The sequence below is a fragment of the Dendronephthya gigantea genome, unplaced genomic scaffold (genome assembly GCF_004324835.1).
Source record: "Dendronephthya gigantea isolate DGI-Jeju-01 unplaced genomic scaffold, DenGig_1.0 000010F, whole genome shotgun sequence".
NCBI lineage: Eukaryota > Metazoa > Cnidaria > Anthozoa > Malacalcyonacea > Nephtheidae > Dendronephthya > Dendronephthya gigantea.
The window spans coordinates 2131320-2155675 of NW_021163020.1; the positions used below are offsets into that span (position 1 = coordinate 2131320).

At 38.3% G+C, this 24356-nt stretch overlaps 7 protein-coding genes across 7 annotated transcripts in view; 3 read left to right on the forward strand and 4 right to left on the reverse strand.

Annotated features, from left to right (window-relative positions):
• The window catches only part of LOC114518011 (arginine-glutamic acid dipeptide repeats protein-like), a 31611-nt gene extending 21035 nt beyond the window's left edge, over positions 1 to 10576 (reverse strand). Inside the window, exon 1 of the mRNA XM_028537890.1 lies at positions 10495 to 10576. The gene's annotated coding sequence lies outside the window, so the exon portion shown is untranslated. The remainder of the gene's footprint in view (positions 1 to 10494) is intronic.
• LOC114517948 (synaptotagmin-16-like) lies at positions 752 to 3704 on the forward strand. Its single transcript, XM_028537801.1, has one exon. The coding sequence runs from the start codon at positions 752 to 754 to the stop codon at positions 2240 to 2242; it is 1491 nt and encodes a 496-aa protein (XP_028393602.1). The 3' UTR covers positions 2243 to 3704.
• On the forward strand, positions 4370 to 5657 carry LOC114518016 (hydroxyproline O-galactosyltransferase GALT5-like). Its single transcript, XM_028537895.1, has 2 exons — positions 4370 to 5096; positions 5186 to 5657. Exons 1-2 carry the CDS (start codon positions 4370 to 4372, stop codon positions 5644 to 5646), a joined length of 1188 nt encoding a protein of 395 aa, XP_028393696.1. The 3' UTR covers positions 5647 to 5657.
• Positions 6063 to 8555, reverse strand: LOC114518012 (high affinity cationic amino acid transporter 1-like). Its single transcript, XM_028537891.1, has 2 exons — positions 6497 to 8555; positions 6063 to 6341 (listed from the first exon to the last, which is right to left on the reverse strand). Exons 1-2 carry the CDS (start codon positions 8442 to 8444, stop codon positions 6070 to 6072), a joined length of 2220 nt encoding a protein of 739 aa, XP_028393692.1. The 5' UTR covers positions 8445 to 8555; the 3' UTR covers positions 6063 to 6069.
• On the forward strand, positions 9986 to 11699 carry LOC114518019 (cytochrome b5 domain-containing protein 1-like). The gene is given in 6 exon segments (XM_028537897.1): positions 9986 to 10203; positions 10361 to 10437; positions 10574 to 10649; positions 10652 to 10762; positions 10765 to 10790; positions 11318 to 11699. Coding segments are annotated over 6 exon segments (657 nt in total). The 5' UTR covers positions 9986 to 10067; the 3' UTR covers positions 11549 to 11699.
• A 411-nt stretch (positions 11700 to 12110) lies between these two features.
• Positions 12111 to 14637, reverse strand: LOC114518018 (tetratricopeptide repeat protein 17-like). The gene is made up of 3 exons (XM_028537896.1): positions 14255 to 14637; positions 13224 to 13452; positions 12111 to 13160 (listed from the first exon to the last, which is right to left on the reverse strand). The coding sequence occupies exons 1-3, from the start codon at positions 14530 to 14532 to the stop codon at positions 12618 to 12620; spliced, it is 1050 nt and encodes a 349-aa protein (XP_028393697.1). The 5' UTR covers positions 14533 to 14637; the 3' UTR covers positions 12111 to 12617.
• A 601-nt stretch (positions 14638 to 15238) lies between these two features.
• LOC114518053 (neprilysin-4-like) lies at positions 15239 to 23075 on the reverse strand. The gene is made up of 21 exons (XM_028537960.1): positions 22706 to 23075; positions 22169 to 22300; positions 20893 to 20979; positions 20306 to 20548; positions 19634 to 19893; positions 19255 to 19323; positions 18930 to 19070; positions 18783 to 18854; positions 18434 to 18573; positions 18094 to 18316; positions 17881 to 17979; positions 17683 to 17760; positions 17344 to 17447; positions 17200 to 17258; positions 16783 to 16834; positions 16479 to 16546; positions 16264 to 16388; positions 16042 to 16107; positions 15645 to 15743; positions 15454 to 15530; positions 15239 to 15374 (listed from the first exon to the last, which is right to left on the reverse strand). The coding sequence occupies exons 1-21, from the start codon at positions 22791 to 22793 to the stop codon at positions 15275 to 15277; spliced, it is 2382 nt and encodes a 793-aa protein (XP_028393761.1). The 5' UTR covers positions 22794 to 23075; the 3' UTR covers positions 15239 to 15274.
• Between the last annotated feature and the right edge of the window lie 1281 nt (positions 23076 to 24356).

A 24356-nucleotide genomic window follows, 5' to 3' on the forward strand; every position in this document is an offset into this window, starting at 1 on the left:
AAAGAAAACTATCGGTTAACGGAAGCAATAAAACAGCTATTGAAATTTAAAAAACGAGAAGACAAAACATGTTTGTCGGTTCCTGTGACATGCACTATCGCGACAACTTCTCTGATTTATTCGAAACTTTAGAATTCAATGTCATACTAACCGCATTCTTTATAAGTCAACGTTTTAATGCTCACCAAATTCATTAAGTCAAACCCTAGCGACCAGAAACATCTACGTGTCACATTGAATATTAACGACGCGAAGGAAAATATCGTGCACAATCGCATGAAAAATTCATCGGCAAACATTTTTATTATTTGCATTTGATCCCCGCTTCAAAACACAGCCCCCTCCTAATGAGTTTTATTTGAACAACGAACAAAAGGCGACGGTTGAAATCTCTAAAATATCTCCCAACATCACGTCTGCCCAAAACTAAAGGCCTTACAGTTTTCGATACAATTTTATTCGTTTTTACACGCTCGTTAATTTTAAATGAAACTTATTAATTCACGGCCAATATTCCCCCATCAAAACAACGCGAATGCGTACGTAATTGTGAGCGACTTTTTCAAGCTACCAGACTAATTCATAATGATTAGCAAAGGGCAAGCTCGAGAATTCATCGTTTTGAAGTTTAATTTGACTAACTCAACTTTATCGCCGGGTTAACTCGCTCGAACTACAAGATACTTTGGGTATATGCGGATTAATGCGGGTTATTAAAATGCCTTTTGGTAATCTTTGTCTACGATGGCGTATGGCGATAGCAAATGCGATGGCAAATTATGCCTCTTTTTTCTCCGCCTGCTGTTGTGTTTTGGGCCCACGGTCACGTGGTCAAAGAACGACCGTTGATTCGCCGAACGACGAAACTCTAGTAACTGTCGAGGAAAAAAATTGCGACGATGACAAGGTTTCGAAATCAAACGCGGAAAACGATTCAAATTTGGAAGTTTTCGAACTGGAAAGAGTAGAAGGAAAGCCCATAAGAAAAGTCGGTGTATCTGGGGAGGGTTTTGCCGAGATGAACTCGACCGAAAGAAGTAGTAGTCGAAACTACCCCCCTCCATCGTACAACAACGCAACAGCGAGACGCTTCACAGAACCGTATAGATCAAAGACTTCAAATAGTGCTCATACTAATACATATCGTTCACTCTCCGATGTCTCTCAAGGACGATACTTCAGACCTTCGCGTGATGTCGCCAGAGAAGCGATGGAAGACAGGCGTCGAAATGTCTCACCCGATCTCTCTTTGAGCTCGAACTTCGAGGCTATGAACATTAACGGCAGCATCAGTCCGGCCTCGTCCACTTACACGTTATCAAGTCAAATTGCAAGCAGCGATTTTGACTTTACGGTAGCAAAGCTACGCTTCGTCTTAGACTACACGTTTCACAGGTCTAAACTTACAACGACGATCAGCAAAGTCGAACTGACAAACGAGGGAATTGTTCGAGATAAAGAAAGTATGGAAATTGATCTAGTTCTGCTGCCGGATAAGAGACAAACGTATCGAATCAAGACAAAAAACTTCACCGAGCCTTATGCTTTTTATATCTACCCGAGAGAACGATTACCTCAGATGAGGCTCAGATTTCGACTGTATGAAGGCGGACGAATGTTGAAACGGGTGCTGTTAGCCGAAGGAGTGTTTGCTCTGAAGAACGTGAGACTTGGTTTTGAGTTGATAACATTGGACATCGAACTGTTCCCGCCGACAAGAGGTTTGGCTTATGGAAACCGATTAGAAGAGCGAAGCTTGAGCCCGGTATCAATGTCAACCGATATAAGCTCGCGTCTTTCGACGACCGAAGACGCCGAACTGTTAGTGTCCCTACAGCATCGCTCCACCGTTCAACGGCTAAATATTGAAATACTCAAAACGCGTTGCTGCGGGCCCTTAGTTCACAACAAAGCAACACCGATGTATGTTGAAATCAAACTAATCTCTTCGAGCGGAGATTTGCTTTTCGACACGAAGACTTCGATTCAGAAAGACTCCCCGAATCCGGAATTCAACGAGAAATTTTCATTTTTCCTGCCCGATAATAATTTACTAAGTGTAACACTTTTGGTGACGCTTCTTCGCGTGAGCCGACCGTTCGGTCGAAAGTCGTTGGTCGGGAGGTTCTCTATCGGACGAAATAACAGCGACAAGAGCGAGGAGATGCATTGGAACGAAATCGTAAGAGCTGGACAAGGATCTTCACCGATTTTAAAGTGGCACAAGTTGTTTCAGCTTTAAGGTTGAGTATACAGACCTTATACAGTCTACGTCTATATTCCTAATGGAAACAGCTGTCGCTAGTGGAAGCCATGGGTATGTCTATACATTTATACATTAACGCTGACAGCTGAACAAATGACTGTGTATCGTATAGTATGAAATTTGCATATATGTATAGAATAATAGTTTAAAACACCTTTAAATTTTGGCACAAGGCCACTGTAGATGATGAACAAAGACTGCAACGTCTTCGTAGGAATCGAGTCATACAGAACTGAATTAATATTTTGCCAATTGTTTCACATGAGACTGCATGATATCGCGTTGAACAAACAATATATTGTAGTTTTAACCTACATAATATATTTACAGGTGAGGGATATAGAAGCATACATATATATACTACTTTGCACAAATGGGGTTGAGGAAAAAATTTTTGTGTTGGGATTCTTTAATTTTTTTCGAGGGAGAAAACTTTTTCACAACGACGAGGAGGAAGGTATAAGGCCGGAATTATCAAAATTTATCTATTCCGTGTGAATTATTTTAACTTCAGATTTTCGTTCGCAGTCGCCTATTTCCATGTTATAAAGGCAGCTATCGCAACTGCCTAGTTGAGAGCAATTATTACAGCAAATTTACAGTTATTTTGCCAAAGGCAAAGGCAATTTGCAAATCATTGCCAACGTTCAATGACGCGGTAGGCGTGAAGAGTCGAAGACTATGCACGGGCGCTTTCCTTCAGTATACGGTAACAACGGCCAGACTGATCCTGTTGTATTTCAATATTCAATACAGAAAGATTACTGATATTTTAGAATGTTTCAAGACATCTGCATTCCGATATATTGTTATTTATATCGTTATTTACATCTGCCTAGCACGGAAAATGCAGTTTCACCGCTATATTTTTAAAGAAATACTCTATTTCAGCCTGAAATGTGACCAGTCTGACCATTTTGGCCGCTTTTGGAAAGCGCCAGTTCTTATATCACTTTACAAATCCGCGTATTGTAGCACAAAATGACTACACGAAATGAGTAATAACCAATGCACTGTATTGTGGGATTAATTTCATGCATTTTGTAGCTGTGTTAAGGTATTTTACATGCATATACTGCATGCATGCTTGTCTGACAGACGTTCTCTCACGCCAGATGTTAACGTAAGAGGATTTTTTGTCGTCATGCTGACGTTTGCCACATATATATATTTTACAAACCATCCACGTGCATCTGAATAATTATCTTGATAATAGCTGTGTGTAAAATACCTTTGCTCTGATAGCTATACTGCAAGCTGGCGCTCTCTTACTTCTAAGTATGCCTTGTGCAGTAGTTTTCATTTAGTTTGCATGCATGTTAGCGCATATATACCTAATGTTATATAGCGTTAGGAATACGGATGGAAAATGGGATTCTTATTTATTACTATTGGTGTAAAGTCAAAATAATCATATGCGGTTTGTAGATATTTTTAATAAAACACAAAATGTTAAAGTATACGATAAAAAATATGGGTATTTATTTGACTACAAAGTTATTAGGAAACCTTATTTGAGCCAGTGCATAACAGGGTAATCAGTGTTATTTTATGTGAAAAGCAATATAATGATGTTCATAATACAGAACTGTGGTAAGATAATACAGCTACCCTTCATGCTCACACAAAGGTAAAGGTAAATATTTCAGGTTCGACGGAAGCTCAAATTAATTAAAACATATTAATCTGAAGTGGTTAATAAAAAGTGAATTATCAAATTTTGTCGAGACTAGCATGGTTTGATTATTGTGCCATGTGCATTTCCTATATGCACCCATGCTGATTTCAAATGATATCTGAAAAATCTTAAAACAAAAGAAGAAAGACGGATCTTGCTGCATGGGGGACTGGATGGAAATGATTCGTTTCAATCAGTGTCATCTTTCTTTTCAGTTCAATATTTTGAATAATAGGTCGTGAATTTTAAAAAACGGTTATAACAGACTTTAAAAAACAGATTTGCTAATGACCGTTTCCTAGCTAACCTGTTTCTCCCTTTCTTATACCTGCGGAAAGTTTAAAAACAAAATCATCAACAATAAAATGATTATTGTCACTATATAAACAAGGCAATAGTGTTTCGAATTTAGTGACGGACTGACGATGGTTAGTCGTAATTTTAATCTATTTTGCTCTATTTTACTCCTCAAAACTGTTGTAATCATATCTATTGTTTATGTTCTGTTTAATTATTCCTACGACCGCGATAAGAGAGATCTCTCCATTGATCCAAAGGCAACACGTTTGTCGAATTGGACGCGAAGTCATCTGACTCATCTTGGAAGATACTGGAAACGCTTAACAAGAAAAAACCGGACGGAAACGCTCGAGAAAGGTTTTACAATGAAACATGTTGTAAACCATACAAAACACGAATCGTTTAAAAAGATAAAGAAGACACATAAAAGGAAAGAAGGAAGAAAAGAAGTTTTAATTTTTGTTGGTATCATCAGCGCACCACAGTTGATATTTCGACGAAATGCGGTGAGGAGAAGTTGGTTGAAACAGTGTAAGAAGAAGGGGATACCTTGCTTGTTTTTCTCCGATTATCAGGACATGCATGGAAATAAACTACCAGAGCATATCTACGTGCCGTTGCACCAGGAACAATTGCTCCACGGCGATATGATCCTAGCACAAAGTCCCGGGGGCATTAACTTCGCACGACGATATCTATGGATATTAAACTGGGCGAACGTGCGGTATAAGTTTAAATATTTCCTGCGCGTCGATGATGATTACTTTATTTGCGTGGATAGACTTTTGCTCGAGTTGCCGTATCGGCCGAAGAAGAAATTGTACTGGGGTCATGTTCATTGTAGTCCACCAGGTAAAAAAAAACATAATACCTTGAAGCTGACAAAAGTACCTGTTAGTATATAGTTTTAAATCTATATTCAATCATTCTTCCCACTACAGGTGGCATCCGAGTGGACGAGGGCTTTGTGATAGTAAGCAATGATCTTGCACAGCGGTTTCTACGTGAAGAAAACAAGACACTCATGTGCCACCCATACGGTGATCAGGCGATGTCCATGTGGATAAACAACATTCCGGGGGTGACATACTTCGGAGACCGTAGGGTACATCATGACCTTGCTGCGGAGGACAAAATGCTAAAGTACTACCAAGATATTTGCAGTAATTTTCTGGCCCTACACGGTAGTTATCCGCTAGAGATTGAAATGTTTTGGCTAAATTATTTGAACAACGGGTCGAAGAAGAAGTATAGTATACCTCCTATAACGTATCCATGTGGTAATATGGACAAAACTTTTAACTACATGAGTTTCGCAGGCATGTACAACGCTAAACCAAAACCATGCAGGAACAACCCTACGTGGAAAATAGCCGGGTTTTATAGCGGTAGAAGTGGATAATAGAGGAATAGTGAAAGTAGTAGTATCATACGATCTCCTCACAGGGAGAGAACGTAAATTTTTATTTCTGCTAGCCTGCTACAGCACCAGTTTATAAATTTAGAATTTTATTAATAATTTGTATAGAGTAATGCACTACACTACAGGACAGTCCATGTCTATCTCTGTCTCGTTGTCTTGCGGTTTGTCACACAATTTTATCTCATGATCAAAGTTATTTACGGTTTTGAAATCTTGCCAAACTAATAAGCTGGGTTTATCAGCATCACCAGAACTTGTAATTATAGAAAAGAGTCAGTAGTTGCAATGCCGTTGCTATCCACGAGATGATCGAGTATCTCGCAGTGTCAAGCCATCACAAATGCTACACGATTACATCTTTAGCCACATTTTTTGCAACAGTTATCAAGCCAAATTAATATATTAATGCATCTCATGATTGGCGTCCTTTTCATCATAATCGCTAGCGAAGAAATGGTACTTCTGTAAGCTGGACCAGAAGATGGGACTAATCGGTGAAGATTTCCCCCCGTCTTGCTCGCGATGAGCTGGTATCACGTCCATGTCATAATCAAATTGACAAAGATTTTTTGACAGGACACACGGTCTTTGCTCTAGTTCCATGTGAGCTCTCATTTTCAATTGTAATCCAACAAAGCTGTGTCGTAAACCATAAAGAAAGTAAATAGCCAGACCTAGATTTAAAAGAAGGAATAAAATGTCATTTTGGGATCAATGGATCGCTTAATGTTATACTAATGTTAGAAGTTTTAGTCTAGCTATCTTGAAAACAAGCAAAGCTGCCAGTTTTTGAGCTTTATCTTATGATAACAATGATAATATTCCTTACCTAAAATCATCCAAACGATAAATCGTAACCACGTTACTCGTGACAACTTGATCATGAGAAATGTATTGAAAAATATCGCCAAAATAGGAATTCCTGGGACACAAGGAACATTGAAGGATAACCTGGTTGTGTTTTGCGGCATTGCAGCGATGACTCCGATACAGATGATGGATAAAAATCCCACGATTAAAGTGAGGGCGATAACCACAATGTTCTTGTGTAATATGAAGTCTATAGCGTGGACTATGAGGGCGAAGAATGCAGACGATGAAATACACAGCAACAGCGACGCCCAGCATACTATGCGGCCAGTCTTCTCCGTTGGAAATGAGAAATAAACTGACTCATTTTGATAATCACTTTCACTGAGAACTGTCCTTTCTGCGGATACCTGGTCATCAGTATATAAACTCTTTCCATTCTTTTTAGACATACTAACACTGTCCATGTCGAGCGAACTCAAATTAGAACTACCATCCATAAATGTACTTTTTTCATTTTTGTGGTACACATTTTCCACAAAATCCTTATCAATACCGTTTATAGAAGCGACTTCACTTTTTCTCGGATTAACGATATTTTTGCTCCTTCTTTCCACTCCGTTCGTTTCCAATTTTTCTGTCGTTTTGGATGATCTTTTCTCAAAGTCTACGTTATCGTTCAGGGCAAGTTCGCCAAAGTCAAAACTACCACTTGAGAGGGAATCCCCGGGACTCAGGTGGGTGTTCGGTTGATATCTAAGTATTAAAACACATAGGGACACTAGGGTATAAGCAAGAAGTGTTCCTATGGACATCATTTCAACCAACTCATCCAAGCTGAAAACTAGAGCAAGAATCGATGTTAAGATTCCGGGATAAATTGTTGCGACAAAAGGAATATCACTGCGACTGCTGATTTTTCTGAACGACTCAAACAACAGACCATCATTTGCCATCGCGTAGATTATTCTCGGTAGCGGAAACAGGGAGCCCATGAGGCTTGAGGAAAGGCCACAAACTGCTCCGACACCAACAATATACGTTGCTGTGTGCAGACCACGCTGCGCAAAGGCGTTGGGAATTGGGGATAGCTTATCCAGCTTATAATAGGGCAACATCAGGGTTATAATCGAGGAAACACTGAAATAACACATGAACACGATAAAGAGACTTATCATAATTGCTAAAGGTATAGAGTGTTGTGGATTCCTCGTTTCCTGCCCCGTCGTAGCTATAATATCGAAGCCGACAAACGCGTAGAAACATGTCGCAGCCCCGCCTAAAACACCAGAGACACCGTACGGGAAAAATCCTGATTTAACACTCCAGTTTTCACGTTTAACATAGAAGGCACCGGCGATTATGATGAACCCAACAACGGCAAGATTAACGACATTACATACAGTACTGAACACCGAGGACTGTTTAACCCCCGAGGCTAGAACCCCGGTCACTGCTAGTGTGAGGATACAGGATAAGAAGTCCAGGTACGTATCCCCGATGGTAGGAATATGAAATGTGCCAATGTGGGAGAGGGTGAAGTTGCGTATCGCGTGTCCGATGACGTAATCAAAGCAACCGCTGAGCGCTCTTGCGTCTGCAGCCGTGCCAATCATGTACTCTAGGATTAAGTTCCAACCAATCACGAACGCAGCGAATTCACCTACCGTCACGTAACTGTACGTGTACGCTGACCCAGTTGTGTGTGGAACGCGAGCACCGAACTCTGCATAGCATAAACCAGACAAGACTGAAGCAACGGCCGCAATGGTGAAAGAGACTATGACGGCTGGGCCTGCGATGCTCCCCGCTACCTGGCCAGTTACAACATAGATCCCAGCACCCAACGTGGCTCCAATACTGAGCGAGACAAGGTCCCAGGTCGTCAGACAACGGCTCAAGTTTGACGAACTTACTTCAGATGACACCTCCTTTCGTCTTGTAAATAAACGAAGTAAACCGAACATTATCTTCTTTATCCCGAGGTCCGCACGGTCTCAAATTCACAAATAAACTATTTTTGAAGCAATACGTTCTTAATTGTGTTCATCAAATTCCAAGAGTGACATTTAGCTTCACCTACCATACGCGTTAAAACTCCCAGATCCAAGTTTTCCCTATCAATACTTGTTAAAAATTATTCAAACGAATCTGGTGTACCGTCAAAAGATTATTAAATGGACGTATTTATTTTTACGGTTCTTCAGTCGTTTCGTTTTATTAAATCCAAGTTTCAAACTTGAAGAAGATAGTTCAGCCTCTAACACTCGATGCAGTCCTTTACTATTGCCTGGTCACTAATGAAATGAAGCACCCTTTGCAAAGCAACGACTTCTCTTTAGATCGTAAAGTCACATCGGTTTGGTAATCAATGTATTTTCAGCTGAGATGTCTATGACTAGGAAATATCCAATTGTCACCAAGTCCGAATACACCACTACTTTTACTGAAGCCTTTTACTCCGACAATTTCCCCTTTCAACTTTCCCCTTTCAACTTTAATCCAAGTGCATACAAAATGTAATTTGAAATACTGTTCAAAACTTGTCCTCTTCTTGAAAACACAAATATCTTCGAAACCCAGCAATTGTTCAAAAGTATCAAGGCAACGCCAACAATTAGCAAGTATTTGCTTGTAATTGTTGTTTACAAATTTCTGCGATGAAAAGCCGCGGAACGGGCGACCGAATTATAAACATTTACAATATTCTTAATGTGTTTAGAAATGCTATTCAATGAAGTTTTCTGATGTCATCGCATTTACCTGGTTTTGAAAGAATGGTCAGCTTTCTAGCACCTGCTGCGAGACAATGAGCTTAAATAATGCTTAACCAGTTGTAATAATGAAGTACACGTGCTCTAAGACTAAGTATTTTTAAGTAGTTCTTATAGTATTTTTTATTGTTTTTGTGTGTTTTTTTTGTTGTTCTAATTTCAGTGAAAATTGAATCAACTTGCGACTTACAGAACCGAGAGTTTGATCAGTTCAAGTAGCCTAGCAAGGCTTAGCAACAGCTACTAACTCTAAGCTGTATAAAGGCTGAAATAAATCTCAATTTCACTCAGTCCTTTTCCGCTGAACAGCATTCCCTATTACTTAGACTATTAGTAGCTTTCTGAGTTATAATTTAATAAGTTGTAACTTCCAGAGATTAGCTTAAAGAGGCTCTTATTGTGGACTAATAATAATATACCACGACGATACCATCCGAAATTCTACTTTCATCGACAGTCGACTGTCGACACCTTCCGCGCGCGTGTCCGTGTTTGGCATGAAAAGACTAGGCCCAAAGTTTTGTCGCCGACGACGATGATTATTCAAATGCTTGTATAGCGCCCTTGTTATTATTTAAGCCATAAATCTGTAGATCTAACCATTCATGATACAGTGTAATTCGCATTTATCTCAAAATGAAAATCGTGATGGATGAGGCAGAAAAATGCTGAACCTGAATACGGCCTAATCCACAGATATAGAACTCCCCCCGGATTCATGTTGCTAGGCAACAACGAACCCAAACTTTAAATTTGTAATTATCGTAAACAATTTCATTTTCGACAAGAAATACGCTGTATTTCTCTTTATAAGATATGGGAGAAAATCCGACTCGAAGACCAAAATATTATACACCGAACGAAGTCAGCATTCACAACACTCTGAAAGATATTTGGGTTTCGTTTCTTGGCAAAGTGTATGATCTTACCCCGTTATGCAAAAAATACGCAGGTAAGTAGTCTGTTATTGAGAAGAGAAAAGCTGCTTTATTGTTTGTGACTGCGAATGGAAACGAAGCAAGTACTGCATGCAGTTACTACCGCATTTAAATTGCCGATATCAATCCTGAAAAACCTGAAATTTACTTTCAAACTTCATGATTATTCAGGGGATGTTCTGTTAAAGCCAATCGTTGAAGCAGCGGGTAAAGATATATCTCATTGGTTTGATCGCAAAACAAAAGAGGTATTATGCACCGTGTTTTGTTGTATACTCCTAGCCATGCACAGATACAAGACCTACCTAGCATCAGGTTCGATATCCATGCCTTCCTCAGGCTGCATCCCCAAATCTCATACATTTATAACCACATTCAATATAGATTCGAACTTGTGTTGACCCAGAAACTAATTGTGTGTTCCCATACACTCCACGAGGACGGTTCATTCACATTCCACCAAAATGCCAAGAACAGACTGGGACAATGATTTTGGACGACCATGGTGGAGAGACGAGTCTTTCTGTATTGGTCGGTTGTCTGGAAAAACAACAAAAATTAGGATAATAAACACTTGACCTCCCAGGAACAAGTATTAGAGGTTAGCATCACACTATCATGCACATAAAAATGCAAAGCTTTAAAACAAGCATCCAAACAAGTTGTTTGCACTCAGCACATTGCAAGGTGGATCAATGCAAAATGGTTTGGCATTATCGACTTGTCATGAGGTTCTTTTAGAGCCAAATTCAGCCATGATTTATGGGAGAGGCTGTTTCACAGTTCACACCACAAATTTGTTCCAATATTGCATTTTGCAACCACCACACTTACAAAATTACAGGTGAATTGCATGCAAAGTTATTAGAACTTTGCCATTCAACAAACAGGTTGGTAAATCTTGCTTCATAACCAATGCAAAAACAACCTCGTCAACAGCTTGTTTGCAGAGGCTGTGAGGCAGAGGCTGTGAGATAGAGGCTGTAAGATAGAGGCTGTGAGATAGGGGCTGTGAGATTATAGAGTAGCTAAATGCACAAGAGTTCTTTACATTCAATAAAATGATGCCACATTGTTATTCCCACTACATAATTTTTAAAAAATTAAACTATATATTTACCTTTGCAGGTTTGCTCTGAAGAAATCCTGACAGAGATCCAAGACCGTTATATCAACTATAACCTGCATGCAGGCAGCTACACCTGGAAATACAAAGGGGTTAATCTTGACATGAAGAAGACCTTGGTAGAAAATGGAATCGCAGATCAGAGTGAAGACTTTTATCAACTTAGCATTAATGAAGATCACTATTTGCCTGCTATACATTTGTACTTCAATGACGATCTTACGGAAGCCTAATTGTTAGGAATTACTTTCATAAATAATTGTAAATATTCAAATAAAAAGTACCGAACAAATGCAACTTGTATTTAGTTAAAATTTACTTGCCTTCGTGTTGAGTATTCCTGGCTTGATAGTCAATTCAAGCTGATGGTAGTTATGTTGAATAAACGGCAAAAACAAACAGCTTCACATGAAATATTGCAAACACACTTCTAGTTCACCATTTAGATATGTAGATTTAATAGTTTGACTTAGTGAAAATCGAGGTTAATGTTAGGAAAATCTCTAACACAGTAATATTTCATCCGTCTTGTAGTCTTGTACATAATGGCGGCCGTTTCAAACAGAACTTAATGTACGGTCAGTACGGAAGGTTAAATTATGCAATATGCCGCTGAAACAGGCCATAAACGACGTCCTAAACTCCCGTGGGATTTCAACTAATCATTCCTTTTGTTTGTTTTTATGAATCTATTGTAATTATCGGCTTCGTCATTCAATTTCCCATCCATTTCCCATCCGCTAATTATCATAGAAAATGAGATTGTCAACCATCACAACGCTTTATAATATTGGAAAACTTTATTTTTTTAATTCATTTTTTGTTCAGATTTGACTGTTTTCAATTTGAAAAAAATTACGTGAAAGCTAAAAATTTTTACACAACTTGAAAAGCACTATTAAATAAGACAAAATCACATCAACAAAGTTCATGTTGTCGTGGTACTGTACGGCGCATATTACGAACACTTGATTCTAAGAAAGTGCGACTGCATTCTTGTAAACGGATAGGTGCATAAAATTACCAAGAGCTGAATTTGTTGCACTGTTCACTGCATCTGATAAAATTTGAACTGAGTACTTGCTCTATCATAAAATAATATCTTTAGACAGTAAATAATTTCTTTCTTCCAAATCTTTTTCTGCCTTACCAAGTAAAAAGTTATATTATGTCAAATAAATATATTCTTTTGAAACTTCCCTTCTGCTAAAGAGGTCATCTCAAATCTATTTAGCTACTGGTGAAACAGGCAGCAAATTGCCAGCTCTTGCTAACCTCGACAACAAACCATGTCACCCCCTATTACAGTCGCCGATTGATTGATCTTCTAACAGGTCCAGGTATTATCCGAGGACGGATATTTGATTTGCTTTGGCTACTTTGCTCTTTCCCTGGGCTAGTTATGTACAACCAAAACAACACGACAATGACAAGAAGGCCGATGATTAAATATGTATAAAAGTCGAATGACTCATCGACAACCGTACCCAATTCTTGCAGCTGAATCTCGGCAGGTTGAAAGGATGGGTTGAGATCCAATGCATTTCTGAAATGAATTGCTGCCTCCTTCCTCTCCCCGCTTGCTTTGAGAATTTCACCCAAAGTGAAATGCTGTAGCCAACAGTTTAGGTTGGCTGGCTGCATTTCCAATGACCTTCTGGTAAGATAGATCGCATCATCAAGGTACTTCAAGTTATACAATACTCTTGCAAGGTTAAGAAGAATGTCTGCATTATTTGGCATGGTATACAATGCTTTTCTGAAACACTCAATAGCATGGTATGTGTTGCCTTTCATTCTCAAATAGTTTCCAATTTGATTGCATACCACAACAGACATGGGACTCTAAAAATACACAAAGATGTAGAAGATTATCTTTCTCAAGCAAATGCATTTTATTTATTTTACCTCCTCTAAAGAGTTCTGTAAATTTTCTTCAATCGCCTTCATATCTAGCTGGTCAAGTTCACTCTTTTTAAAGATCATGGAGACTTCTGGTTCTTCAAACAATGGGTGGGTTTTTCTCCTGGCTATTCCAAGTAGGCTGTCGTACATTGTTTCATTGACAGGATCACCACAGTGGAATGTTGACGATTGGAATATTTCATATGCTGGTGGACCTGTCATTGTGGGTGAACTGCAGCAAAGCAAAATAATTATCATCTTCACTGTGGAGAAATCCACAACCTAGTTGTAAAGGTGTAACCTATTGATATAAATGCTACAGTAATATCCTCAGATATTAAATTGAAACAAGATAATTTTGTACTGCCTATAATTGGGTTCCGTAGATGAGTGAATATCATACGCAAATAAAGACTTTTGTTATCTTAAGTTGAAAGTCCAAAGCCACTATAAACGCGAATAAGCAGTACACTGAGTTTAATGCTTGGTACTGCAGGAAATATCATTCAGAGCATTCACAAAAATAATAAGTAATAAGTAGGTTATCAGACATACTAATGTACATCTGAAGGGTTGTAAACAAAGTAGCCTTAAGCCTAAACATAAAAAAAACATTGTTGCATGTGAGCAGAGATTAAAATTAAATTATTACAATGCATTAAAACTACTCATCACTCCAATGCATCAAGTGCATTCAAACCTTCCAAATTCTCTTAATATTGTTAGTACATGACAAATGTAACAGCCTGACAGGTACATATTTTACAACAACACAAAAATGCCTTAGAAGCAAGTTTTATTCTTTCATGATCCTCTTGAAACTTTCTCACAATAGAATAAATTAAGATTATAAAGTCCTTATTTCCTAATCAAAACGTTTGATGGAAGATTGGATAAGAGATGTTTTCCCAGAGGGCAATAATAATAAACGGGGCATCCAATATGCCCAAGAAACACAGTTGAATATTTATAATTATTAACTAAGTCACTGCCGACACGGCGCTGTAAACGCGATTTCTGTCGTGAAAACGCACCTTAAATGATTTGCTGGAGATGCTTTCTTGCTCGATTTATTCTTTCCCGATTTAGGCCTTCTTGCAGGAGCTGTCTTAGGTGGATAATGTTCAATCAATAAGGCAAATACCGGGTCAGTTTTGACATAATTCCTGTCACTCTCGTTGCCTTCAACTATGCTACTGCCTTGCTCGTTCAGCTTCCAATGCGTGACTCCACGGCCAGAATTTGTGCCTAAAAAGCTAGCAGAAATAATGTAGATTGCCATAAAATTAATATAAGGGCAATCCATGGCCATTTCCGCCTTTATGAGCGAAGTTTTTGTGTAAGTTTACAACGTGCTCTGGCGTAAACATACGCTGCTGTGTGTGTTGAATATTAACTTATTCGGCAAAGTACAACTCGTTCGCCGTGACGTCATAGGGTATATAGAAGTCTGGTGAAGAGTGACAATCAATAAACAATAGATAAACAATTACTCAATTTACAAACCAATAATCAATAATCAATTTACAAATATTGGATGAGGCTGAGTATGATATCAAGAATTATTCAGACCAAGGTCGACGATAATTTATAAATTGATGAGTGATGACCTCAAAATTCTAGTATTACTATACATACCAGTACTGCCAAATCTTTTCTTGGTTTTGTTGCAACAAAAACGTGTTGTAGTAGCCAACTCGTATTGCCGAAGGAGACTTTTGCACGAGTCTATTATTATATAGAGCTCAGTCAGCTCACTGCGCAAAAGACACGCGACACGTAATACAAAGTCCTCGGAAGCAGTTTCCGAGTCCCCACATTTCTTGGGCTTCATTTATCACTTTAGACGCAATAATTTGTTTCATTTTATCAGCAGAGGGCATACATTGACTATCTGTATGATGAAGAATTTTGTGATGGCCCCTATCGCTGAACATTAATAATGCTGGTCCAAACATAAACGATTCTATCCACATAAATATATATGCAGATAAATAAAAAAATACAAATTGATGCGTCAAAAATATAATTTATCTTTCATTTAAAATATTCCTCTACCAAACGCGGCATTTTTTCACAGGATTCATTCGCTTTCCTGGCGGACATTTGAAAGCCTTTGAGAACGCTTCTGAGTTGGAAAACGGACCAATGATCCTAATAAAAATGCAAATTTCAAAGTATTCGGTAGAAAAAAACCAAATTCATTCGATATAAATAAAAAATTCTAATTTACCTGAACATTTTCAACGTATGTTCATCAGTATCGATCATGTTAAGAGCAACTTTCTTGCGGATATTAGCACACCACATCTATCGATGACAACACAGAATGATCACGAAAATAAAATGACATTGTTCTTACCGGATACGTAATTTGTTATTTGGAGAATGCTGAGACCAAAGCTGACCGTTCATCATGCTTACCTGTGCACCTTTCAGGAAAAACAACTGTTCGTTTGTAAAAGGAAAATCCGGCAAAAGTTGTTCATCGCTGCCATTGTCTTTCTTCCATTTTTGATATGCCTATGCGTAATAAGACAGTGGAGCTCACAGTTCGGAAGTTACGTATACTAACTAACTAATATTATGCATAACTGTAGGTTGGATTGTGAAGTTCAGACTTCTTGATCACTTCATGATCAGTTCTTTGAGTAATCCTAGAATAGACGGAATTCTAGCCAAGTGGCCTATTGTGGCAAGGTTTGGTAAGGCAGGGCCAGTAAATGCTCAGTTTTTTGCGTTCAGTAATCTTCACCATATCTGACTATACTTTCGATTCTGTGGCATGTATGCGGACCATAGTATGAAGATATGTCCAAACCTTATAAGCCAAGCGTATTCCGCCGTTGTCTGCAATATTTTCGCCCAAAGTTGCAATCCCATTCATCTATAGACAGAGTCAGACAAGTAATCCAAAATGGTATTGGGTTTCATGAACCATTTAAAAGAACAAAAACTGGTCACCATGAAATGGGACGATTTGATGGCTCAGGACTGATGTGGCAGTGAACCAGGGTAGCCACTGTTGGAGAAATATACTTACGTGTTTCCCAAAGATCGTGTAGTTTGAATATTGGTCTCTCAAGCACAGGGATTTCATCAAAAAGGCATATTTCGATGACTTAGTCCACCAACTAATATAATTTCCGTTCTTGTCGTAGTGCATTCCTGCAGATACATAGATATAGAACAAGATGTTTCCCCATGATGATAAAAACTGCCTATTTTGGGTGTCATATTCATATTATAGCATCTCACCGCTGACATCAAATCCATGACTAATCTCGTGGCCCACAATATATCCCAAACCACCATACTGCATTGACCTAATCAAAATACAGGACGTAAACATGATCATCCTCATTCTGATAAAACAGTTTAGCCTCTTATCAACTCATAACAAAACTCACTCGCGAAAGCTCAACATGCAGGTTTATAAAATTGGTTGTATTGAGTACTTAGCACAAAGTCGCGAGCTTGTTTTTGCGATGAGTGGAATAAGAGCTTTAAGTGTTGAATCAGTAGAGATCTTTTAAAAAGCATGAAGTAAAAATATGCATACATCGGATAGGAAGCATGCCAAAATGGTCGCTGCAGAATTCCAGCTGGAAATACTAGTAAAAGAAAAGTAGTACAATACATTAAATTATGTGGCTATACGTGGCTTCACGACTTAGGTCATCGATCACTGTAATTCACACAATTCAATTTTATTATTTTTGTCGCATGATGGCCGGATATTTTATAGTCTTTTGTTGTCTGTTGACTTGGAATGTTTAAGGCTAATCAACTAAAGTCAAACAGCTACTGCATTATCAATAGTAGACTACATTTCATACGGCATAAGTAAATTGGATCTGACAAAATTGGATCAGCATAAACAGATCTAAACTGTCCCTACGGATAATGGCTTATTCTAATATGGCAATGCAGTACCTTTTGAGGACACTTGCGACTTCATTTTGACTAATTTATTTACCTATCTTGTTGTATTCCTGACTGTAATAGGCGTTGATTTCCTGTGGAGCCATCGACCATCTAAAGAAGAAATTATAATTTCTCAGTGAAAACATCCTGGGGAAGTAGCCCCCCGTGCTAGTATTTTCCACACATGTATTTTCACCTCGCTCGATTGGGTTTTATTTCTCTTGACATCAATGTATTCCGTGATATAACTAAACGACGCACTATAATGTTCCTCAAAAAGTTCTCTGGGCTGAATGACATCTTTGAAAAAAATTGATCAGAAAAAATCAGGAAAGGAGCTAATAATAGATGAGGAGTGTGTTTACATAAAAGAAGTGTGTTTACACAAATGAAGGCCAAAATTCTTTCATTTACTGATGCACGTATAGTCACATTTCAAATGAACAACTATGAACCATTAACTTGATACGTCACACCTATAGCATTGAGTATCATGGTATGCCAGCAAATACGGTGTTGAGACTGTTTAACTTACTCCACTGTAGTAATATCCAACCAAGGTATCGTTCAAAATAAATTTTGGAAATCCAATATTCTTAACAATTGCTTCTGCCTACAAAAATATATAATGCATTATTATGCCGCGAGACATAAAATTTTATATTCTTTATATTAATTATATACGAACACATAAACTAAATATGACTTCATTGTATTCTTGCACAAAAATTACCTTCTCTTCGGCATTCTTTGTTGTAGTGTTATCCATCCATGATATATTCTCAAAATCTTTCATCAACTGTTGTCGGATATCCTCAATAATTTTTTCCGCCTAAAGTACAGAGCTTAGTAAGACTTCAGCTTTGGACATCAGCTTTTAATTGACTGATGGGTGTTGCTAGACCGCTAGGGTGTTTACTTTCAAGGTATCGTTTCAAGAACTTACTCTATTTTTACTGTGCATGTCAAAATGCTCTTCGACAAATAATTTGCCAAGCGCCATTGAAAGAGCTGCGCTTGTGGATGATACACATTCACGCCACCTGGCCTTGCGCTGCTGATTACCATACATCGCGACGACAAAGCGATGTCTTACAATTTCATAATCTGAGCTGATATCCCCCGAGAAGTGGTAAGCAATGTTCCACATTAAAAAGTTTGCTTTTATCCTTGAATTAATAGAAATACAAAGGATTAAGTTAATAATAGGTTGTCGATCATAAATATATACGGAATCAATGTTAAAGAAGATGTATGGGCGGGACAAAATGGAAACGAATGCATACGATTTTGGTGTAAATCTCAAAATATGCGCGATTCTTTTCAATGCACCCAGTTTTGATACTCCGATCATCTCATTTCCGGTAATCGGTTTCTTCTGAGTGATGTTGGAATACAACTTCTGAATGTAAAGCTTCCACGGAAACTAGAAAGAAAGATACTTCAAGTTATTCTTGCAATTTGTTGAAAATGAAACACTTTTCAAATAATTAAAATTGATTAAACTCTTGGTCCCGCCAGAGTATCACGCCAGTCCAAATCCAAAACATTTTGCATTTCTTCTCATTTTCATTGATTTACTGGACTGTCGGGTCCAAAATATTGATCATGGTTATTGGCTTATAGCAATCTAACCTCTGGAATCTCACGTTGTAATCGATTCAAAGTCATTTTTTGGTAAGTCGGCATCTTCCAGCGAAGCAACACCTATCAAAAGCAATTCACATTCATTTTCCTGACAAGACTTTCAGTTCAATAGTTAAAACGTGGACGTTCACTTACCTTTGCAATATTGCTTTCCAATATCAAAATATTCACGATCATATTTCGAAATGAATAAACAGAATTTATATGAGACAGACCAAGAGATTCTCGAAGCTTCAAAAAAAGATGAATCATCATTTTGATGTATGCTTTTCGCACCTGAAAGAAAGATTAAAGACGAATTCATTTTTTGTCCGAACCATGCATGCAAGCTTGCCACACTAACACGATACAATCACTGCAGTTTCTTTAAAGCATTGCCAGAGAATACTTAGCACATGCTTTCTAACACACTGTCTGCTAGCTTTACTAATTAATTGAACATAATTTCGTTTTGTCATACTTCTTTGTAATATGTTCCACTGGCGATGTAGAAACCTGGAGACTCCAACAACATCTGCGAAGGACTCAGCTACACGTGGTGAACAATTAAAAACCAAAATTAAAAGAGGACTGACAACAACAGACGATGACACTCACTCAGGACGCCGAGAAACTACAACGGCATGATGACGAGAAACTGCAACGACATCGTTAACGAAAGGGCTTCACATTCATGAGAGTGTGCATGGAGGAGGGGGGCGACCTAACGCCCTAAGAGGGTTTTCTTAAGGTTTTTGGTAAAAGAAAGTCAGTCCTAAAATCACAGATGAGTTGGCTCATTGATTCAACACGCCAGACGACAGACAGGAACTTCAGGAAGAACAGCGGCATTTTCTTACCGTCAACAATACTTTAGAACTATTGAAAAGATCATTTTTTGGATAGAGAAGAAAAAATGGATGAATTGCTAGGCGGTTGAGCCAGACAAAGTGATCCACGAACGACCAGCGATGCGGGGACCACGTGCTTGGACTGATAAGCGGACAGGAATCAAGTTGTAATATAAGTTCAAGTAAGGGTTTATCACCGCTCTTCTTTCTCTCTGTTTCGTTTAAACATGAAGAATACCAAGCGTAGACAAGTGCCGCTGAGGAATTGGCTAGAAAAATAGACAAGTTTAATAAAAGACGATGAATGTATGGAAAGTATTCGAACAATTAAGGTATAACAGGTGGGCACAAACAGATCAGATGAGGGCAGACACTCGTGGGGCAGCAGCAAATATTCCTCTAATTGTATGATTCTTCATACTCATGTGACGTGCATGCATGACCTAAATGCTTGCCTGCTCTAAATTAAGAAAACGAAGATAACGTGCACGTGACTGACGTGAGATGCACTGCTTTATGACCTTCCCTGCCACCCTTGACATTCCTGCGTCTGGACGTGTATGTCGCCATTTTCGTCTATCTTATCTCCAGATGGAGTGGAACTGGCTAATCGTACTTAGCTGCATGTCAGTATAGACCTGTGATCCTCACAATACGTGATAGCTATATACTGCCGCTCACCTGAACTATTAGCTTGTCTTTCGATAAGATCCCTCAAAAGCGCTTCCTCTTGTTGCCAGAGTTTCGTAAATTGTGTCCACTGAGACTGGGACTTGGGGATAGGATTGTGAGATCGCCATCCGCCGCATGCAAATCTATCGAAATCTTGACAAGGGTCTATGGACATGTCAAGACCACTTTTTACTTCTTCAGCAGCGCTGTAACACTCCTTTGTTTTGCACGTTTTCCCTCTGGCTTGATAAACTAGTTATGTTGTAGGAAAAATTGAATTTATTAGAAAGTCATTGTGCGGTCTAAAAGATTAGCAATCACGATTGCGGGTAAAATCTGATAATACGTGAAATACCGATCTAAATTTGCATTTGCTCGGCATTTGCTCCTACGCATGCAGATCGATTGCCGAGCCTACTTGTTTTGAAAACTAACGAGTTACTTGACACGGAGTTTACAGGTTAAGACCAGAGGAGAAGAGGAGATGTGCACAGCCTTGGCCCGACTTCCCCACCCTGAATAAAGTGCAGACGTCTCGTTCGTTCTCCTCGTCTGAACCAAACCATCCACATTGCAAGTTTGATTCGTATCTTTACCGTTTGATTGGTCATAGCTTCGCCAATTCCAATTCAAATACTCTCGTTCATAATCACGATGACTTTCATCAGTATGTTCGTATGTTCCTGGAGAGAAATATTGTAGCTTGATTTCAGATTATGGGTTTGATATCACGGATTAACCGCACGATTAAAACAATTACAATAAGCTGGGAGGTGGCGTAAACGAAGCGCATTCGGCTGTGACCGAACATCCTACGATATCGGTCGGCTAGTTCTGATAAACCTCATGAGTTTCAGTCTCTTGGATTTATAAACATTCTGCCACGAATCGTAGCCGTAGCTTCGATGACCAAATCAACCCGATCGCATGTCTTAAATCTGTAACAACAGTGCAAAAATCTGTAACAACAGTGCAAAAATCTGTAACAACAGTGCAAAAATTTGTAACAGACCAATCTGATTGGCTGTCATAAATATATCAGCCAATCAAATTTGAGCTACGTTTTGGCGGGAAAAATATAATGCTTGCCCCAAACAAAACAACCAAGATGGCGACGGAAATCAAAAACGGAAATTTGGATTTTCGCGACTTTTTAACGTTAAAACAATGGTTTCACAACAAAATATTTAAGAAATATAACGTCGCTAAAGGAAATATTCAATATAAAGGAAAAATTGATCAACAAAATGTACATAGGGACAAGAAATACAAGAAATACTCGTGTGTTTGTCTCGAACATTTTCATGTATATTATTAACAAGTAATAGTATGGTTTCTCGTGCAATTTGGAAAAAAGCATACACTCGTGAGTTTTTCAAAGACCCAAAATAGCACTCGTCCTTCGGACTCGTGCTATTTTGAGTCTTTGAAAAATTCACTCGTGCATGTTTTTTCCAAATTGCACTCGAAACCATACTATTACCTATACTAATGGAATCCTGCATGCCACGAATCGTAGCCGTAGCTTCGATGCCCAAATCAAACCCGATTGCATGTCTTAGCGATCTCTCTTGTCAAACTGGTTTGTTGGTAAATCCATTGCATTAAATCTTAGTGGGGCCTTGCCAAGGTGGATCGTTTTATTCCTTAGATCAGGCGTCAGAAGCACAAGGTGCGCGACTTCCTAAGCGTTCTATAGGGCCAAAAAAATCACTCTTGCTAAAATTAATGAAAGCTATATGCTAGGCTATAAAATTAAAGTTGAACTGAATCTGCATGCACGCGTTAAAAGAATTGCTGCGGAATGCGGATAGGGTAATTCAAGGACGGCTAATTATTAATATTTCAAAATGGAGGTTCGGTATGACTTACCATAGTCTGTTTCATCATCTTCTTCACTCTGTTTACTCTCATCAGAAGCTCGCTTGGCTTCAATAGACTTGCCGGTGTCGTAAATGTCATATTTACGAAGAACTGAGGGCACATCAATATTGTAAGGGTAGCCTATGAAAGTAGCGTATATATATATATATGAGGGCATATCAATATAGGAATTGATTATGTCCACTTGTTGATGTTTTTACATCAGCCAAATTACCGATAAAGCTTCTTGGTCAAGTACTGTTTTACTTGTATATAGATATATATATAAAATCAAATATTTGGTCGATGATCTAGGCCGGTATATATCTTTTTATTCAGCCGCTTAGTGTCAAAATGGCGATACGTAGCGCTATACGTAAGCTTATAAGAAGGATCCGTCGGTATATTTACAATGTCTGGCCAAGTGTTAAAAGCTGTACATTTGTGTATTTTACTAAACCCTCAAGGAAGAAAACTTGTAACTCTCGTTTAGGTCAGTTATATGTATACAGAATGTATTAGTTTTAGTAAAACGAAGTAACATACCGTGATTTATACCACTGCCTTCGCTGTCTAAAGAAGCACGAACATTCCAGCATATCAAAATCACTGAAAAGAGCTGGTAAAATCTCATGGTATAAACAGTTATGTGCTATCACTAACTCCTGGTGTACATAACCATTCAAACATGATCTATGATTGAAGTTGATAATAAAAGCTTCACCATCTCATCTTTATAGAGCAGCAACCAATTCATGTTGTGTCATTATATCGGTCGAGTCTTAACAACAATATTTAGATCGACTAATTTATGCAAGTATCTGAGCATTAGCAAATTTCACCCATGCACAAAGACGACACGGCATTCATCCGTGTTGAACGATTTGTTTTTGAATCCGAAACGAAATAGGCGATGTCGAAAATCAAAAGTTACGTGTAACCGTAAATAAACCGCTATACGAAATTAAGCAGCTATAGTTGGTTTTGTTTTGAAAGAAAAAGTTTCATGCAAGGCTGAAATCTTACCGCTGTATTACAAAAGAAGACGCTATTAGTCGATATAATAGGTTGAGTGATTGGTAGCCGCAATCAAATTATAACACTGAATATATTAAATCTTCCCCTAATTTTTGTGAAAAGAAGCTATCGTTTGCCGTTTAAAGCCAGCATATTGGAGTGTATAACTAGTATAAAGTTAAAGTTGTTGACTAATTCCGGGTATAAAATAGCTCAAAAGTCATAAATCCTTTGTTTTGGCTGCCAAAAGACGTAGGATTTACCTGCCTACGCATATATAACGAGAAAAAGACAAAGGCTTTTTGAAAGCAAAAATGGGAGTATTCATTAGACAAACGCGTCGTCTTTAGGATGTTTGTTTCTTGTGAAAGAGATATATAGATATCAAAAGTATTTATAAGTTATTTAATAGAACAAATTTATTGCAGTTAATCAAACTTTGTTTATAGACAGTACGCTTGTACAGCGTAGAATTATTAACAATTATACAAATAGATTCAGTGATATACGGATTTAGAAGCGAGTTGCTAGGCATTTCTATACATGAAGCTAAAGAATTCGTTGAAGTAAGGCGAAAACCTTACATCCATAACACACAATAGTGCAATTACTATATACATGTATATTGTTTTTTTAGGACAAAGTGAGAGTTTTTTCCATGTACATATCCAGGGATTCGGTGATCTCTACTCTAGCCACATTTTTTTTACTTGATCGTACTGATTAACATGAAGGACGCCTGCCGATCTGTATTTTGAGATCTTCATTTCCTTCCTCAATCTGACGAGACGAAAATCTCCCGAGTTCTCTAGTTTTTTTTAGTCGTCGGGCATGTATATTTTCTAATGCAACTATAACCTGTTGATAATCATATTGTTATGTCGTCGACCAAACAAGTCGGGGGCCCTCATTTAACTGAAACTAAGAATTATTAGCCAATTTGAATGGCTGATAAAGATATATTCCGACTTTTCAGTTGGGAGAGTGTTAATATATGATCTTGTCGAATAAAACGACTCCCGGCTTTTGTGCTACCTACTGAAATAACTTGAAGTTAGTCGATTGAAAACATGAAATAGTCGAGTCACAACTCGGAAAGTTCCTCCGCAATCATGTGTAAAACTGTTTATTAGTTTTATGCTTGAATATTTGGTTTGCCATCACGGACGCGACTGCAATA

What these genes read in the sequence shown, in the direction of transcription:
- LOC114518053 (XM_028537960.1), bottom strand. Translation starts at nt 22,793, where the DNA reads ATGAGATTTTACCAGCTCTTTTCAGTGATTTTGATATGCTGGAATGTT. An exon ending in AGGCAGTGGTATAAATCACG is followed by an intron (nt 22,301 to 22,705) that starts GTATGTTACTTC and finishes CTACTTTCATAG; the next exon opens with GCTACCCTTACAATATTGAT. An exon ending in AAGCTATGACCAATCAAACG is followed by an intron (nt 20,549 to 20,892) that starts GTAAAGATACGA and finishes CAACATAACTAG; the next exon opens with TTTATCAAGCCAGAGGGAAA.
- LOC114518016 (XM_028537895.1), top strand. Translation starts at nt 4,370, where the DNA reads ATGGTTAGTCGTAATTTTAATCTATTTTGCTCTATTTTACTCCTCAAA. An exon ending in TGTTCATTGTAGTCCACCAG is followed by an intron (nt 5,097 to 5,185) that starts GTAAAAAAAAAC and finishes TTCCCACTACAG; the next exon opens with GTGGCATCCGAGTGGACGAG.
- LOC114518012 (XM_028537891.1), bottom strand. Translation starts at nt 8,444, where the DNA reads ATGTTCGGTTTACTTCGTTTATTTACAAGACGAAAGGAGGTGTCATCT. An exon ending in TATCGTTTGGATGATTTTAG is followed by an intron (nt 6,342 to 6,496) that starts GTAAGGAATATT and finishes TTTTAAATCTAG; the next exon opens with GTCTGGCTATTTACTTTCTT.
- LOC114518018 (XM_028537896.1), bottom strand. Translation starts at nt 14,532, where the DNA reads ATGGCCATGGATTGCCCTTATATTAATTTTATGGCAATCTACATTATT. An exon ending in TCTCCAGCAAATCATTTAAG is followed by an intron (nt 13,453 to 14,254) that starts GTGCGTTTTCAC and finishes GCTTTGCTGCAG; the next exon opens with TTCACCCACAATGACAGGTC. An exon ending in TACAGAACTCTTTAGAGGAG is followed by an intron (nt 13,161 to 13,223) that starts GTAAAATAAATA and finishes GTGTATTTTTAG; the next exon opens with AGTCCCATGTCTGTTGTGGT.
- LOC114517948 (XM_028537801.1), top strand. Translation starts at nt 752, where the DNA reads ATGGCGATAGCAAATGCGATGGCAAATTATGCCTCTTTTTTCTCCGCC.